The 19,547-nt window shown below is 38.5% G+C and overlaps 1 protein-coding gene across 10 annotated transcripts in view; it reads left to right on the forward strand.

The window, feature by feature from the left end:
- Window positions 1-19,547, forward strand: part of IGSF11 (immunoglobulin superfamily member 11) — a 182,379-nt gene that overhangs the window by 121,312 nt on the left and 41,520 nt on the right. Inside the window, exon 1 of one of the 10 annotated variants that reach the window (XM_077883920.1) lies at window positions 5,704-5,726. The exons of 4 other annotated variants lie outside the window; for them this stretch is intronic. Coding sequence is in view for 5 of the 6 variants with exons in the window: in XM_077883914.1 (XP_077740040.1) it covers window positions 6,551-6,623 (73 nt within the window). In the remaining variant the exon portion in view is untranslated. Of the gene's footprint in view, window positions 1-5,703; window positions 5,727-5,899; window positions 6,624-6,778; window positions 6,922-19,547 lie in introns of those variants that run through there. 5 more of the 10 variants (XM_077883914.1, XM_077883918.1, XM_077883913.1 and 2 more) reach the window with 5 other exon arrangements.

Below are 19,547 nucleotides of genomic sequence, written 5' to 3' on the forward strand. Positions count from 1 at the left end.
TTCCCCTGCCTCCTCCTAAATGAGACTATACCATGACGTTCGAGCTTTTACTTTTTGTGTTTTACTTGACTGATCTTCTGTCCAGTTTCATGATTTCTCTGGCCCACTTGTTTGTCTGTGACTCCTAGAGCTTGTTCTTTTCCTGGATTTCCAGCTACCTACTGGGCATTTTTATCTGCTTGTCCCTCAGAGTCTTCAAACTCAGTGTCTGAAATTGAGCCTAAATCATTTCTCCCCACACACTTCCTCCACTTATATCTTCTATTTTAGTAAATAGGCCCCCCCCAGTGGCCTACCCAGAGTGCTAGACAACCACAGTAACACCCCCCTTTCCTATATGAGAAAACTGTTGTCCATGGTCATCCTGCGATGAAAGAAATAGTAGTCATGGCCAGAAAATAGATTTTTCTTACTGAAACATACATACATATAATCAAACCAATAACAAAATAAATATTACACTACAAAAAAGGGAAAACTTGTATCTCACAGTAATGCAATTGAGTGGATGTAATAATTGAGAAGGGGAGGGACAACATGTGAAGCAGGGCTTTGGGCTTCTGAAAGAGTGAACTTCATAAGGTTCAGAGAGTGATTTGAAGGTAGAAGGACAGACTTGAAATTATTCAGGTGTGTTTCTTCCGTTACAACCACTGTGCTCATGATGTTTGTGGAGAATCTACTCTTCAAATACAGGACTGTGTAGTGGGAAACACAACTGCACCTGACATGAGCCCTTGTCCCTTCAAACAAACCTGAATCAGAGGCCAGCCCATAGATTACATAAATGTAAGTCCCTTAAGAAATAAAAACGTGCCAACTGAGAGTTTACATACATGTTACTAAAACTTTATAGTCACTGTTGCCCTTGTTTGGAACTAAGACCAACATATTTTTTTCAGAGAGTAATTTATCAGTGACGTTGTTTAGAATTGCTAGTTCAGGGGCGCCTGGGTGGCTCAGTCAGTTAAGCATCTGCCTTCCACTCGGGTCATGATCTCAGGGTCCCGGGATCGAGCCCTGCGTGGGGCCCCTGCTCAGCAGGGAGTCTGCCTCTCCTTCTCCCTCTGCCTCCCACTTTGCCTACTTTTGCGCTCCACCCCCCTCAAATAAATAAAATCTTTAAAAAAATAATAAAAAAGAATTACTAGTTCATGGTGACAAGGATGTGCAAACTGGATTTTAGTCAACTTTATTATTATTTTTAAGTTGATGATGCAAACAGCACACCCTGTGTTGTCAGATTCACTCCTGTGCCCTTCCTGTACTACTGGATCCTGCCACTCACACACATTCTAAAGCCTTAGAACCATTTTAAAAATTACATTTCTTTTATGTTTGTGGAGTTTATTGGGTTATTCTTTTTCTGACTTCTTCTTGATGTGGTTAGTTCATTATTTTGGACTTTTTTTTTTTTTTGCTACAGTGAACATTTTTGGCAAATCATCCGCCTTTACCACTTTAAATACATAGCTTTGGATATCTGGGTTTTTTTTTTTTTTTGAGGTATTATTTATATGTAGTAAACTCAATTCTTTTTTTTTTTAGCGTACAGTACAATGAGTTTTGAGAATTGAAGATGATGTGGGAGTGTCCCTCCAGAGGCCCAATATTGGAGTCCAGAGGTCTGTGTGTAGGGCTTTCCGGCCGGAGCCAACTCTCTGGGACTACAGGCCCAGGATGAGTGCCAGTGGGCATTCCCCACAAAGCCTAGGACCAGGCACATCTCAGCAGGAACCAGTCCGGGGAGAGAGCCACGTTGTAGCAAACAACAGCGGTGATGTCCAGGGGACGTTGTCTGGGTCAGAAGGATCCCATGAGGCCCATCATGTATTGCCTCCCTTACTCTTCCTGAATAAGGTTGGGGGATGGGGGAGGGGGGTGGTGGTGGTGGCAGAGAGCTCCCAGGGACTGTCCTAATGACACTCAGTCTTCCAAAGGGGACCATATAATAAACTAGCAATTTTGGCAGGTCAGATTCTGAATAGGTAAATATTTAAGCTGAAGCCTTGTTTAAACTAGAAGAGATTGAAATATTGCTAATGGGAGTTCTGAGGGTGATTAAATCAGCTGTAGAAATGAAAGAAGCTGTGTTTTCTTTGCCCAACTGAATATTTCAAAAATAAATTTGTATTATTTACCACAGAAAATAACCCCTGCCAAAAATAGATTTGTAATGTCACTCTGTGACCATAGGAGTAATAGGACAAATGCATGGGAAAAAGATCAGAAATAATGTACACCAACAGTCTTCATCTCTGAGTGGTGACTTTACAGGTGATTTTAATTTTCTGTCTTTATGTTTTACTCCCCCTAAATTGCCTCAAATAAATTATATGCTTTATATCTAGGAGAAACAAATGCTATTAAAAATAGAAATTCATCAACCAGCGAAAACTAACAGTTTCTTTATTAGATATATGTGCGTTATGACACAGCCTTCTGGTATACATTTTACATGTAAATATTTGATACAGTACATTTTGTGGAATTTTATATTTTGCTTCTTGTCACCTAATATTATAACATGATCGTTTCCCTGTTCCCCTAATTGTGTTTTTTTACTTTTTATTTTTTTAAAGATTTTGTTTATTTGAGAGAGAGCAAGTGAGCGAGCACTAGCAGGGGGAGGGACAAAGAGAGAAACAGACTCGACACTTAATGCAGAGCCGGATGTGAGGCCGGATCCCAGAACCCTGAGATCATGACCTGAGCCAAAATCAAAAGTCGGGTCCTTAACCGACTGAGCCACCCAGGCGCCCCCTAGAATGTGTTTTTAATTTTAAAAAATAGCTCTAAATAGTTTGTTGATGAATCATTTCTCTCTTGCTAGACATCTAGGTTGTTTTAAAAATGCCACCATTTTAAGTAATCCTATAATATACATAATTCTTTGTGAATCTTTGCATCTTTTCAAAAATATAAATTTGTTAATTATTACAGTTCCTGTTAATAGTTCAAAAGTATTACTATGAAAAAATGGGAGGTTTTTTTTTTGTGTGCGTGTGTTGTGTGTTTTATTTATTAATTAGAGAGAGAGAGAGAAAGAGTGCACAAGCAGGGAAAGAGCAGAAGGGGAGGGAGAGGGAGAGGGAGTAGAGGGAATAATCTCAAGAAGACTCCCTACATGGAGCCCCATGTGGGGCTTGAACTCACGACCCTGAGCAAAAACCAAGAGTCTGATGCTTAACTGACTGAACCAACCAGATGCACTTTTTATATGTTTTCAAAACAGGTTTGAAAAATCAAACTTTTTTCCTTTCAAAACACCTTTCAAGTTGATGGCTACAAACATCCACAACTAAACCATTTTAAGTTGAAAGCAGATAGCATGAGGTCATTGTAAAGTAATATTTTCTTAGATTATATAATAAATTCCAAGTGTCTTTTCCATTTACTGTAGTAATAAGATCATAGACACATTTACTTTAATGACATTAGTGATAAGTATATTTAACAGATTATACCAACCCAAGATTTCCTTTAGACAAAAAAAAAAAAATCCATTTTTATAACTTTAACAAAACTGATTTTTAAAATCCACTCACTATATGCGAACCATGATTGTTTCAGTTGAAAGTATATGCTTAAATAAGTCTAATCCCCATGTCATATATGGTTAAGTGAGAATCTAGCCATCCCTGAAGTTTGCTGTATTCCTGGTAATAGTGTCATATTCCATAACTTAAAATTCCAGTAACACCTACTTTGAAGACTCAGAAGAGGAATCCAGCTATGAGTCTCAGGAGTGTCACAAACATCCCTCTAAGGAGCATGGTGATAGGCCAGTGAGAATCCAATACCAGGTTGTTACTTAGTCTTCAAATATTTTCATTCCAATTGCCCTGGCATCCAGGATTTTTATTGATATCATTTCTAGCTGCCCAGAGTTCTATAGCATTTTTTGTCCTTTCACTCCTATCTTTAAATATTGTCTTATTTCCTACTGTCAAAGTGCCATTTTTAGTAGAGAAGTCAGGGAGACATCTCTGGGAAATGGTTTGCTTAGAAAAAGCGCTGTTGGACAATCATCATTCAATAAAACTTGTGTGAGAGCCTTTACAGGCTTAACAAAGTAGACTTGCAGAACTGGCTGTGGTATATCCAATAGTTTTGTTTATTTTGTATAAATTGTATTTTCACGTCAGTTGAATTTTTTTTCTGGGCACTTGGAGACACAGGTCCGTGCGGTAGGGCAGGCACTCTTGATTTTTACCACTACAGAGGGACTGGTACAGCTGAATAAGATAAAGTAAAACAAAATGGTCTTGTTCTCACTGGGGATGCCCTTCTGGGTGTAAAAGTGGCCCTTGCTATCTATAGGATAGGCAGTAATTAAACACATACAGACACACAGACATACACACACACACACACACACACAGCTGTTTTATCTACCTATGAAGGCTTCCTCGACCTTCCTCCTAAAAATTTAGGACACCTGTTGTCTGTCTGTTCTCTTTGTGAAGACATGTTTCACTACTCAGTAGTTGCTTACCTATGAATTTGACAGGGACAACCACCTAAGAATGGTCACACTTCTTTGTAGGGTCACGTTATCCCCGGATGTTTTTACTTAACTGTTCCATCAGGAGTAATTCTTGCCATGTTTCTCAGAAGAATTCATTGCTCTTTCCTTTATCTGGAGCGTGGTCCTCCTACCTCCTTGCTGTTTGATTATTCTCCTTCAGGAGTAATTCTTGCCATGTTTCTCAGAAGAATTCATTGCTCTTTCCTTTATCTGGAGCGTGGTCCTCCTACCTCCTTGCTGTTTGATTATTCTCCTTCTGGTCCACATCTCACTCAGGCCATTCCACAGTCTTTGCCTTTGAGTTAAGCCAAGTCAGCTTTGCCCTTTTCTCACATCCAGTAGCATATGTAATCTAAATCAGGAATCTTTTTTAGTGGCTTAGGTCTTCTCTAAGCAGAGACCTGTGGCCTGCAATTCATGGTAGAGAACATCAAAATTGGATATCTGTTTAGAGAACAATCTATATGTGTTGGAGGGCTGGTAGGCTCTTTGTACTTCATGCTTGATCCAGACAGCACCTCTAAAATGCATTCTTTAGCATCTAGTGAAATCTGGTGTGTCCAGCTTTATTTATTGGTAAAACAACTTGTCTCCCCCACACATATTTTGTGGGTGCCTCTGTAGTCCGTAGCATCCAGCAGAAGTAAAATTGCTGGGAGCCAAAAGGGAGTTAGCTCTTGGAACATGTGAAATGGGATGATGACTTCCCTTAATGCAGCCTCATTTGCTGTTTTGGTATTCCTCACAACACTTAATGCTAAGGACAAAATTTACCCTTAAAAAATTTCTCTATCTACATTTCCCTTTTATTTTATTATAATAATGATGTGGTTCATGATAATTAGGTGTTGAAGAACACCTATTATGAAATACACTTATTAATCCTTCAGGTCACTGGTTGAACTTGCCATTATCTCAGCTGCTGACTCCATGCAGTTTAAGCTAGTGTTCTTCATTTTTTAAAATTCATTCCAGTGACAAAAACAGTCATAACCACCAAATGTTTATATTTCTTGACGTTACGTAGTGAATTTGCATGTATCCATTAGTGATGGTCTTCTTTATCTTGCTGCTTATAACTTCAGCCTTGTTTTTTCCCAGTGACTAAGGAAAGTGGAAGATGAATGAAATGCATGACTAGAAGATTCCTGGCCATAGTCCTCACATAAGTCATCTCTGAGGACATTGTGAGAAAGTAAGAAAAGGGAGAACTTGAAACTGACCAAATTGAGTCCACGAAATAGGCCTATGTTCCGCCCTGTATCTCCCTCTAAAGCATGAATGGTGGCCATAGTGATGGTCATTGTGACGGTTTCTGGATTCTGGTTCACTGCCACCTATGTCAACTCTGATTTATTTCTCGTTCTCCTATACAAAGGAACAACAATGGCATTCATTATTGGCAATGTTCACTGTGAACTTTAACCCTTCCTTCAGTGCAACTTTGAATTTTTTAAAGGTCTCCCATGAAATATAAAGAGCATTGTGGGCAAGGTCTGTGATTCTGAGAAATCTGAGAAAAGTGGTGATTTGCAAGTGATTGTAGAATAAGCAGTGTTAAGCTTAGGGTTTCCTTTTTTTTTTTTTTTTTTTCTGAATTTCTCCTTTTGGATTTTAGCACCTTTGAATTAGGAGGAGGGGTGTGTAGCTGCTGTAAACCTAGTTTTGTTTTGTTAATGTCTTCCCAGTCGAAGTGGAAATAGGTAACAGGCTCAGTCACTCAGAGAGAGTGGGAAAGATAAGAAAATGTAGAGGTTGATGTTCTTTCTTGGAGATAAAGAAAGGAATGCTGGATCCTTGACCCCAGCTCACAAGGTAACAAAACCAGCTGCCTATTTCAGCCTGTAATCTTCCCTTGTATTGGGCTGTGGTTTCAAAGTAGTTGATTTCACTCTTTAAAACAAGGGTGAAGTGGAGACTAGTAATTACTTTGAAGAAGTTATATGTTTGAAATATGTTGCTTGTGAGGTTAGTGATGGCTGGAAGAAAAAAGCTAGCCTGCAAGGAGTGGAGAGCCTGATGAGTAAGTGTCTACGCGGACTCCGGAACCAGATTTTTTGGATTCAAAGATTGGCTCTGTCATTTATTAGCGGTAAGTTGGCAAGTTCCTTCAGCACCCTATGTCTCACTTTTCTTATTTGTAAGTTAGAGAAAACGGTATATGTAATAATAGGACTTCTATAAAGGTCATAAAGATTGAGCTAATACGTGTGAAGAACTTAGAACAAGAAATGTTAGATATAATGGTCAACTGGGAGTACTCTTTCTGAAAGTATTTAATTCACATTAAAAGTAAAAATGCTGTGATTGCCAAACCATACTTGTTTGTCAGCCAAGTTTGGACCATGTATCACTAGTTTGTAGTCCCCGGTGTGAGGAATGCATGGATGGTAAGTAGTTTAGCTCTGTAAGACTAAGAATCTAAAACTATGCTATTCAGTATGTTGGCCATTTGCCTTATGTGGATATTTAAATTTAAATTTAAATTAATTAAGACTCCGTTCCTTGGTTACACAAACTACAATTCAGGTGCTTAATAGCCACATGAAGCTAGTGGTTACCATATCAGATAGTACAAGTAGAGGACATTTCCATCATTACAGAAAGTTCCATCAGATAGAGCTGATCTAATGGTTTATAAAAATATTCACTCATTGCTATCTACCAACTTACATATACCTACAAGAAATGGCCAAGCCCGAGGCAGTAGACCAGTCATATGTAGTAGTGTGGGGTTGGATGGCGCTGTTTCCCTGCTTGATCTACAACTGTTAATCTACTCTTCTCTAGCAGCAGCTTATAAATTTGTTTTTTTAAGTGTTTCTTAAAAAGCACTTTGGTGACTCTAGGCTGCTGGTACTAGGTGACTCTCCAGTTTGAGGAGAAAATTCCATAGGGGAATAATAAAGATGGTTTTCCCTCCTAAATTTTAAGGGATACATTATAAGTGCATATACATTTCTAGGGATGATGGAGAAAACTGAGTTGGAGTAGATGTTTGCATATGTGTATTTTTCCCCACTAAAAAAAGTACGTCAGTGTGAAAGTTGAACCTTTACATACTCTTTACTAAATATATCAAATATGTATTGCTCTAGAATTTCTTTAACTGTGTCATAATAATGCTGTGTCTCATGGTGGCAGTCATTATCTGCTATTGCTGGAATAATGCCCTATGATGTATAATGGGAAGTAGCACACTTTTGATCATATAATGGTGATTTGAAGACTTTTCACTCTGTTAAAACTTAAATGGAGGGAACTTGAGATGGTGGTGGGGTAATATAACAGATTAGATCCCTCAGAACTGCTTACCTTAGTGGATAAGATTGTATCTCTTTTGCCATTCATGGTAGATCCCATGTATTTCTCCTTAAAGAAAGCATAGAGCACAGTGGGAGCATGCGTAAGTGCCATGATTTCTTTAGGAAGAGTTGGTGGTATCAAATATTCTGTGTCATGAATTACCTGTTTTCTCTGAACAAATCTGTATTTTCATTCCTGACTCAATAAATACAGGGCTAATTCTTTATATTTTCTCTCTTTCCTAAACTTTTGCATTGGTAGCTATCCCCTCACCTCCCTAACCTAATGTAATCTATTCTAAGTCTTGAATTTGAGGGCTACAATCAACTTTTAGTGGTAAATTAATTTCAGATTAATTGGTGAAATAAAAAAAATGAATGCATCCCTTCTCCCAAGGTGAAGTATGTAAAGGTGTGTATTTAAGATGTGAACATTTTTCTGTATGTGTTATACTTAAAAGATTTTACATTAACCTATTGAAGATATAGCTAATTTTATCTTATTTATAAGGGTTGGATATAGGTACTTTTAGCACATAAATAGTCTTTTTTGCTAATCCACTTATTGTTCTTTAATTTTTGTCTCTGGTTATACCAATAATAACTGTTATAAAATTTTATTTGCTTTATTATGTAATTTTCTCATATAAGCATTTAAAGCTATAAATGTCCCTTTAAGTACTAGTTTAGCTGCCTCCCAAATATTTTAAGATTATAGAGAAAAACTCCTGTGGCACTTCATGCAAAGCCAAAGGGTTAATTCAAAGCTGACCCAATTAAGCCATTATTGTCGTGGGGGAGGCCCCTTAACCCTAATGATACTTCTTTGAGACCCCCTGAAGGAAGACATTTACAAATATGAGAAGGATAGAGAGGATCTCCCTGAAGAATATGTAGTAGCCTCCAAGAAACTCCCAACAGACAAATACTTGGATATATGGAGAGGTATCGAATTACTGAATCAGAAGTCTACTAGAAAGCCAAAGTGTACTAGAAAAATTTATGTAATAAAAAAATAAGGCACTGATTGACTTTTGCACTTCTACTACAGAGGATCTGAATTAACTTTAACATCTGCTGAAATGCGTCTCCGTGGTCTTAATTGACACTAGGGCTCAGATTATAGTTATACTTAAGAATTTCAATGAATTTAAACAAGGTAATCCTGTACACCAGGGTCCTACTACATTTTAATAAGGTATCTCTATAGTCAACAGGAAATTAACAAATATAAAACAGAGAATAAATAGGAATGCCTTACTTTAACCATTTAAACTATTGTCTGCTTAAATTTCATATGTTTTTTTTTAAGATACTTGCAAATTATATTTCTGACATAGGACTGATGTCTAGAACTCTCAAACTTGACAGCAAAAAACAAATGATCCAATTACAAAATAGGCAAAAAACATGAAAAGACATTTCATCCAAGAGGACACATAGATAACAAGTAAGTACATGAAACAATGTTCACCATCATTAGCCATTAGAGAAATGCAAATTAATCAATATGAGGGATCACTACACACCTAACAGAATGGGCTAAAATAAAAAATAGTGATAACAACAAATGCTGGAGAGGATGTGGGAGCATTTATTACCCTAAAATATCCCATAGTCAGCATGGGTGTTCTGACCCAGTGTGTAATAAATTAAACTACATCTTTGTCACTTACAGTAGGCTTGGAAAAATAGGACTCCCTTGACCTCTTTCCTACTCCATGATTAAAATAGTTAATATTGCTCTACCAATGCAGTATTGCCCAAAGTAAATTGAAATAACCGTCAAGAATTAAAACCCATAAATAAGATTTTTATAGAGAAGGGGTAATCATTTCTGTTCTTTCTCCACTTAACAGCACAGTTTGACCATTTCTTAAACTTGGAAAGAAAGAATAGTGCCAAAGAATGGATTACCATAGCCTTCATACAATAATCTTACCTATTAAGCCCCCTTTCCAATATTATTGAAATTGCTGACACCATCTAATCAGCAACTGGTAATACTTTGAGGTTATAGATCTCGTTAATAGGCTCTGTTCAAAGCCTATTTCAACAGCCTTTCGACTGCAGTTTGCCTACATCTTTGAAGGGACACAAGACCCCTCTACCCAGCTATCCATAGGGTACCTCAACAGCCCTATTATTGTACACAGTCTTTCTATAGGCAGGATCTTAATCACCTCCAACTTTCTTCAGGAACACAAGAGTCATTTCACACTGGTGACACTTGACAGACCCAGGACATACTAATATTCCCAAAGGATATGAGCCATTGCTCCACACATACATAGAGCAGGGCCTTGCTACCTTTGTTCAATTATTACTGAAAATTATTTGGCAAGGTGGGGGCCACTCCATCCCTAGCAATATCAGGAAACAGCTGATGAGCCCTCTTAGCACCCACAAAGGTTGAAACGGGCTTGACATCTTGCAGGTCTTTTTTGGCTTTGAGAGGCCACATATTTCACTTTAATGAATTTTACTTCATTTTATGTTACTACTTGCAAACTGGTCTACCTTGAACGGGACTCGATACAACAAAAGGCTCCGGAATCTGTCCACACTGCAATACAGTGGCATTTCCATTAGTGTCCCTCTTCCTGCCCTAACACTTCTTTTGCTACAGAGGCTTTAGCGGATGCCTCCTGTTATCTCTGGACCACCCTTAATGACCACAGTTTCTCCATAGACTTTTCGATGTGATCATCTGCTTTCCTGGCACCACTCTGTTTGCCATTAGATACTGAGATCTCCTGGAAATAGAGACTCTTATTGGCTCTGGGCCTGTGATCCTCTGCAGTCTCAGCCTGCAGTGTCTCTGTGCAGCCCCCTAAAAGCTCTTCTCTTCTGAGCTGAATAGAATTGTGCCCTTTGTATGCGCAACCAAGTCTTCGGCCTAAGAATTAAGGAGAACTCTATACAAATATCTGGAACAATTTCTTTTTACAGCTCCTGCTCCATGGTAACCGACTCCATAAATTCTGTCCTCCTCAGTAGTCCCAAACTTCAGTCTCTGCCTTTTCAGCTTACTGAGTCTGCCGTGCTCTGCTTTGATTCGCCTTTCAAAGCTAAGTCTGGAATATGCCTCGAGGCAGAAGGCTGGGGTAGTTGTGGGGATCACCTTGTCATAATTCTATATGCTTCCTTTCCAGCCTCTGAAAACAATTGCTTCATATATTTTGCTCAATTTTATAGTTATTTATATGCAGTGGGAGGGATAATATGGTACCACTTAGTCTTCTAGGACTGGTAGTGTAAGTTATGATATAATTCTTACTAATATTTAGTGGCAGCTTTCTTTCCACCCCCCTCAAGTTTTTATTTAAATTCCATTTGGATAACATACAGTGTATATTACTTTTAGGTTTAGAGCTTAGTGATTCAACACTTAGATATATCACCTGATGCTCATCACATCACATGCCTTCCTTATCCCCATCACCTATTTATTAATCCATCCCCCTGCCGACCTCCCCTCTGATAACCATCAGTTTCTTCTCTGTAGTTAAGGATGTGTTCCTTGGGGGCGCCTGGGTGGCTCAGTGGTTGAGCATCTTCCTTTGGCTCAGGTCATGATCCTGGGGTCCTGGGATTGAGTCTCGCACTGGGCTCCCTGCAAGGGAGTCTGATTCTCCCTCTACCTCTCTGTGTCTCTCATGAATAAACAAATAAATAGAATCTTTAAAAAAAGAATGTGTTCCTTTCCTTGCCTCTCTTTTTTTCCCCTTTCCATGTTCATTTGTTCCGTTTCTTAAATTCCACATAAGAGTGAAATCATATGTTGTCTTTCTCTAACTTATTTCACTTAGCATAATACACTCTAGCTCCATCCACATTGTTGCAAATGGCCAGATTTCGTTCCTTTTTTTAAATTTTTTTATTTCGTTCTTTTTGATGACTGAGTAATAATATTCCATTATATATACATCCACACCATATCTTCTTTATCCATTCATCAGTCAGTGGACACTTGGGCTCTTTCTATAATTTGGCTATTATTGATAATGCTGCTGTAAACATTGGGGTGCTTGCGTCCCTTTGAATTAGTATTTTTGTATCCTTTGGGTAAATACCTAGTAATACAATTGCTGGATATCATAAGGTCATTCTTCTATTTTTAACTTTTTGAGGAACCTCCATACTGTTTTTCCAGAGTTGCTGTATCAGTTTGCATTCCTACCAACCATGTAAGAGGGTTCCCCAGCCTTTGCAGCCTCACCAGCACCTATTGTTTCTTATGGTCTTAATTTTAGCCATCTGACAGGTGTGGGGTGGTTCTCATCATGGTTCTGATTTGTATTTCCCTAATGATGAGTGACATTGAAAGCTCCAGGCCTCTTGCTCTGCTTTTTACTCCTCTCCAAAGAGGAGATGCAAATGACCTGTTTGATAAAGTTGAGAGAGGAATCCTAACTCAGCTTCTCTACCTCCTGGCCTCTGGGGAGCAAACATTTTAGCTTCTGACAGGTGTGAGGTAGGATATCTCATTGTAGTTTTGATTTGGACTTCCCTGATGACGAGTGATGTTGAATGTCTTTTCGTGTGTCTGTTGGCCATCTGTATGTCTTCTTTAGGAAAATGTCTCTTCATGTCTTCTGCCCAATTCGTAACTGGATTATTTGTTTTTTGACTGTGGAGTTTGATACTTCTCTATATAATTTGGATACTTAACCCTTTATCAGATATGTCATTTATAAATATCTTCCATTCTATAGGTTGCATTTTAGTTTTGTTGATTGTTTCCTTCATTTTATTGAAGCGTTTTTTTTTTTTTTAAAGATTTATTTATTCATGAGAGAGACAGAGAGAGAGAGAGTCAGAGACATAGAGGGAGAAGCAGACTCCCTGTGGGGAACCTGATTATGGGACTTGATCCCCAGGATCACAACCTAAGCCAAAGGCAGATGCTCAACCACTGAGCCACCCAGGTGCCCCTGTGTGGAAGCCTTTTATTTTGATGAAATCCCAGTAGTTTATTTTTGCTTTTGTTTCCCTTGCCTCAGGAGCCGTATCTAGTAAGAAGCTACTATGGCCAGTGTCAAAGATACCTGTGTTCTTCTCTAAGATTTTAATGGTTTCCTGTCTTACATTTAAGCCTTTCATCCCTTTTGAATTCATTTTTGTGTATGGTGTGAGAAGGTGATCCAGTTTCATTCTTTTTGCTTGTTGCTGTCCAGTTTTCCCAGTACCATTTGTTGAAGAGACCGTCTTTTTCCTCCTGGATATTCTTTCCTACTTTGTTGAAGATTGGTTGGCCATATAGTTGTGGGTTCATTTCTGGATTTTCTGTTCTGTTCCATTGATCTCTGTGTCTGTTTTACTGCCAGTACCGTACTGATCACCATAGCTTTCTAATATAACAAGAAGTCTGGAATTGTTGATGCCTCCAGCTTTGCTTTTCTTTTTTAAGATTGCTTTGGGTGTTCGGGTGCTTTTGTGGTTTCGTATGCATTTTAGGATTGTTTGATCTAGCTCTGTCAAAAATGCTGGTGGGGGATCCCTGGGTGGCGCAGCAGTTTAGCGCCTGCCTTTGGCCCAGGGCGTGATCCTGGAGACCCGGGATCAAATCCCATGTCGGGCTCCCAGTGTATGGAGCCTGCTTCTCCCTCTGCCTGTGCCTCTGCCTCTCTCTCTCTCTGTGTATGACTATCATAAATAAATAAAAATTTTTAAAAAATATTTTTAAAAAATGCTGGTGGTATTTTGATGAGGATTGCATTAAATTGCTTTCGGTAGTATAGACATTTTAACAGTATTGGTTCTTCCAGTCCATGAGTGTGGAATGTCATTCCATTTCTTTGTGTCATCTTCAATTTTTTTCATCAGTGTTTTATAGGGTGTATCATGTTGATTGAACCACCCTTGCAGTAGTGGCAGCTTTCTTATCCTAACCATTTCAGTAATGCTGTCAGACTTATTCTTGCACTTTATTTTAATGGTGCATTATGCTTCATTTATATATTGACCAGATGATGTTTTCACTACAATTATACCTTTATTTCTAATTCTTAAATACCTGTTAATTCCTTATAGGTTTTCTGCAGAACTTATACTTCATATAACCAGCTTCAGTTCTATATGCTGTTGTATGTGATTTGGATATTTTATACTTTACACTTATTTGTATCTAGTTTAAATCAAAATGTTTCACTAACTTAAAAAAATCTATTTGCATTTTTTTATACAGTGGATCAAGTTCACAAATATGATATCCTGGAATAATTATAGCCAAATATCTTTTAGGTATTTTCCTTATGACAGAGTAAGTTTTTAAAGCTCTTGAATTTTGTGTGAGCTCATGCAGAAACAGTAACACCAATGTTTGATTTTCTAATTTAGAGAATATTTATTGGATTTTCATGGGGATTGTGGCCTAAAATATTAGAAGGTAGGGAGACATAAAACATAGATAATTGAAGTTATTTAAATCACCAGTTGCAATTTCACTTCTATAATTTCAACCTCTTTTCATCCAAAAAATTTAAATAACCAAGTCTTCTAGAAATTATTAGAATGAATTGACTTCAGAGTCATTTTCTTTTTCTCTATCATCCACCATTTGGTAACTGTTTAAATGAGTAGTAGAATAAACAACAGTGGAAAAGATAAGTAGATATTTCAGGCTTCCAATTCATAAATACTTGAAAGTTATTCCTGGGTATTTGCGTTCCTTTGTACAACAGATCTGATACAGTGAAAATAACACTGAGCTGGGAATTACAGGCTGACAGTGGTGATTTCAGACCAATGATTTCCCTGTTGTGGGGGACAGTTTTTTCATTTGTGAAATAAAGGGATTTGATTAGATGATATTTAAGGTCACTTTGTGCTCTTTTAACATTCTGAAAAGCTCCAAATATAAAACCCAAATATTAAAATGATATCTCAGGGCACCTGGGTGGCTCCATCAGTTGAGCCTCTGACTCTTAATTGTGGCTCAGGTTGTGATCTTAGGGTCTTGAGACCGAGCCCTGTATCAGGCTCTGTGCTGAGCGTGGAGCTTTCTCCCTTTCTTTCTGCCCCTTCCCTCCCCCACTCACTCTTTCTCAAAAAATAAAATAAATTTAAAAAATAAAATGATGTCTCATATGTAGAATTTACCTTTATTTTTATAGGAAAGTGAAAGAATCTGTAAGCTTTGTTAAGTATTGTTTTTTTTGTGAGTAGTTTTGTAAATTTTTCTTCAGAACCTTCATCTATTTATGGTTAGGGGACTATAACCTATTTATTCACCTGGCTATTATAGGAATCTTCAGAGTAGCGCATCTAACCATCCAGAATAAATAAATACTTTTAAATAGATATTTGATGAAAGCAGAATAAGAGAGCAATAATGGCAAATGCTGTCTGGTCACTGACTTGATTTCTGAACATAGTTTGAGCAACTGGTATGCTCAGGAGTAGAAAACTCACTAAAGGTAGAAATACTGACTACAAGATACCCTAAGCCAAATACAATTTGGGAAGGAAAGCTGGTAATTAAGGTTAGATTGAAGCAATCTATACAGTTTAAATGCTTTTTTTTTCTTTAAGCTTCAGTTTATAAAATCGAGAAACTAATTGTAGACCACTATTTTATTTGAAAACTAACTCACTAAATGCACCACTTGACTGCTGGATTGGATAGAGGGTATCACTTTATTTTTTGTCACAACTCATATATATTTACTGAATTGTGTATGTGTATTTTCATCTCAATTACAGAGCCAGCAGAGATACGGTTTTGTCTAATAGCGCTTACCATTAGATACTGGCATGTGAGCATCTGGAGAAGGCTATTCCTGTCGGCTTCTAATCAAAAATAGAAAATGATTGTTTTAAGTAGAATTTTAAACTAGTGAATTTTAAATTGAGTTGCTTATCTGATTCCATCTCACCTTCAGTTGTTTCTGTGTGTTTCACACGCACACGCACGTGCCTTGAGATGTAGTGTTAGAATGGTCATAAATACCATAGGAGATTCCTCATAACTGAGGAGTGCATTACGCCATTTGTGGGTAGTTTGAATCTCTGTCTTCAATGTCGTCTTCCTCTTTATTGATCACTACTGTAAAAGATGAGGTGGTGCTCCCCACTGGAATCGGCTGCAAGGGAAAAGGGGAGGTGAGGGAAGCAAATCGTTACTGCTTCAGACAGTTCGGACAGTTCAGACAGTTCCATGGCTTTTCAAGGTTGTGTGTGTGGATTTTAGACCCAGCCAGACGAAAAAGAGACTACTCGGTGCAAATTGGCTTCCAACGCATAATCAACTGCAGAGCCATCCAACAAATATATATCTATGTCTATATAGATATAGATATATATGTACAGTCTGAGAATCTGGACACAGAATCAGCTACCCATGCTGGAGATCAACAAGAGAACAGCATTAATAAAGTGTTATGAAGAAAGTAGCCATTGAGCTCAGGCCTATGAGAGTAGAAAGATGACCACATTACCCACAATTGTCAAAGGGTTAAATTTTTATTTTTGTATTTTCAGCTTTTTTCACTGTGGCCAGAGTAGAGCTGGTTCAGTTTTACTCTGGAACCATCAATCAGACTCTCCCAGGAAGCTGCTAAAATTTTGCATGAAAGTGGCAGCGATGTAGAAAGTTCTATTTATCCTGCGTGGCGTCTCCAGTTCACTGTCATTTTTTTCTTGTGCCAAAGAACACACCCTTCTGCTAGTTTGTCTGGGCTTTTTCTGAACATCAGTTTGATCAAAATTTAGCTGAAATATTCTCTGAAACGGAGACAGCTCTGGAAAGACTAGTGGGCAGAATGGGAGGACACAGACCCTCCACCCCTTCAGATGACAGAGTCCTAGGGCTCCAGGGGAGAGTTGCCTCCTCCATTCGCCCGCCAAGCCCTGAGGGTCAGTCACATGCTGCTAGCTAGCCTGAACTCATGTTTTTCCTGAGACCCAAGGAAGACTCCCTGTCTGTTGACAGGTCAGGGGTTCCAGAAGTAGCCAAATTTATTAGAGAAATGCCTCTCAAATTAAAACCAAACCTCACAATCTAAGGAGCCTCATCCTGAGAAAAGAGAAGTAGAAGTGGGTTATTTTCTGAGTAACATTTATGACCATTGTGTTTAATCAATTAACAGCTGTATTTCCACTGGATTGTTGATTCCATGAGGGTGGAAACTATGAACTATGTCACTTATGCTTGCTGCTCCTACCAGTGCCTGACATTTGTTCAGCTGCGTGGATTAGTGAATGTGAAACTCAGTAGGCCTGGGGACGTAAGAGCCTTGGACTGAGCAGGAGCATAGAGCAGTCCCAGTGCTTCCCCAGCCCCTGCCCCAGCCATTGCCTCCTCCTCCTGTCCTCCCCCCTTTTCCCCCCGTACCCCCCCACACTATACTGTCATTAAAATATTTTCCCCATTTCTCCTCCACTTAACCCATTGTATCCATATTCCTTATTGCCTGTTGTCTCCCTGTATTTTAACAAAGGGAGCCATAAAAATGTATCTTCCTGTGACTTCACATTACTAGATATAAATATATGAGCTCAGCCCATAATAACACTTAACCATTTAGAGAATGAACCAAGGCCGCCATGATATGTAATAATTCAGCAGTGCACATCTCAAAAATCCCCCACTAGGGAGGCCTTCTGAATTCTAGTGAAGGCTTCCAACAGGTGTTTACCACCTTCCGAGATGATGCCTAGGCACCCAGAGGTTATTCACGGAAACAGTGAGATCTGTAATGGTTGTTCCCTCTCAAGAGCAGCAAGTCTTGACGTCTTGACGGGAAGGCTCACTCATCTAAGTTGTCATTGCCATCTGCACCCTGGGTGCTTTTCCTTTCTGTAAAGTGGTGCTATGGGGGGGAAGGAGGGCTGTGCTTTTCTGATGAAATCCTGCTTCCTCATACCTGTCTGGCTATAGAACCTCTTCATGTTGAAATGTATGTGTTGTGCATATTCGTTGATCCTGTAGTTAAAACATTAAAGTTAGGCCAAAACAGGGGAACAGTGACCAAAACCTAGGATAAGTAGTATCCGAAAAGAGACTATAGTCCTCTCTTGCTGCTTTTACCTGGTAGAAAAGTCCTTGTGGGTGGAATGACCCTTCTAGTTTTTCTAGTTTTAAACTTTTCACCAGAAGCATAATGTACAATAGGCACAAAGTTGCAACCTTAAAACATAACTATTGTAACAGCCTTCCTCACTTAGGAATGGTAGATGATATGAAAGCGCCTTCTTCCAGACCGAATGCTAGGAAAAATGTTAGGCCTCAAAAGGTACATTAAATCTATTGTAAAGTGCAATAATTGTTAACAAATGTAAATGCTATAGAAGAATAGCAAGTATACACTATTTTGGTTCATTCTGGTTTTTAGGGATTAGTCTTCTATAGCAATATAAGTTTTCAAAAGAATATGTGATTAAAAACAAACAAACCATTACGGAATTCAACAGTTTTGCAGGATTTGTATATAAGTGAGTGTATGTATAACATGTATATTTTTTTTAATCTTCTCTTCTGTTTCTCGCCACTGCAGATCAGTGGTTGCTATGGAGAAGGTTACAGTAAGGAAAAGCACCAGAAGGTTAAAAGTTCCTCCTGCATCTGGGACAGAAATAACAATTCCCCCGCCCCAACCGGGATCTCTCTACACCCTCCCCCTCCTGTGATGGTCTCCCCAACTGCACTGCTGGAGGGAAGATGGCTTGACGTGCTATTTAAAACATCACGCAGAGGAGCTGATTCTCCTCTTTTTTACTTTTCAGCTTTGTCATTTTATCATCTTTAGTATGGACACTGAATAGAAGGAAAGAATAGATGCACTCGGATGATGGTCAAGTCAGAACATTTCTGGTTTGTGTGGGTGGGTTTTTCCCTTTTGCTTTATTTGTGCGTTTAAACTTTTTATTTATTCCTTATTTGCTGGTAGGAGGGAGGAAAAGCTTAGAGAAAGGACCTGATGTAGAACAGTTGGGATTTGGTTAATCTGCTTAGAAATAACATTAATCAGTGGATCAGATGCTGTCAACAATACAGGGCCTTCTATCCCCCTTATCTTCCCCATTCTTTTCTTGCCTATTCTTTCTGTACTGTCTTTGGTTTCATTTAGATTTATCTTTTTACTTCCTGCCAGTTATTTATTTTCTAATGTTTCTTTTATATTTTTACTTCACATTTCAGTTTTGAATTTCACTTCTGCTTTGTCATAGGAAAGCGTTCAGTCTTTTGGCCTTTTACATGGTGGGGGCGTGGAGAATATAGATATGCACTAACCCACATACCAACAGAAGTTTTCTCTTAAACATATGCTAGAGCATATCTCCATACTGTTCACAGCATTTAAAAAAATCAGAGCTGTAGGTGTGCATCAAAATAAGTGTATGGCCACAATTTTCTTGACAAGTTTCATGCCACTGGGACAATTATAGGAATGTAGGTGAATACATACTGCTTTCTTTCTTCTCTCTTTCTTACTTATTACTGCTTTGGGTTATCTTCCTGAGATTGAATTTAATTTCTCCTGTTTAAAAACTTCCTTTCTGCCAAGCATTCGAATATACACTTCTTCAGAGTGATCTTGGGAGGTAGAGGTTTTCATTATTTCTACAAACACGCAAACATACTAAGGATCCAAGAGTTTTAAGTTTCAAGCCTGAGGTTACACAACTCGTAAGTAGTGACCCCTGGATTCTACTGGATTCTATGTGATTCTAGTGGATTCATGGTGAATTCTGTGTCCTGTGTTCTT

This window comes from Canis aureus, chromosome 35 (assembly GCF_053574225.1).
Source record: "Canis aureus isolate CA01 chromosome 35, VMU_Caureus_v.1.0, whole genome shotgun sequence".
NCBI lineage: Eukaryota > Metazoa > Chordata > Mammalia > Carnivora > Canidae > Canis > Canis aureus.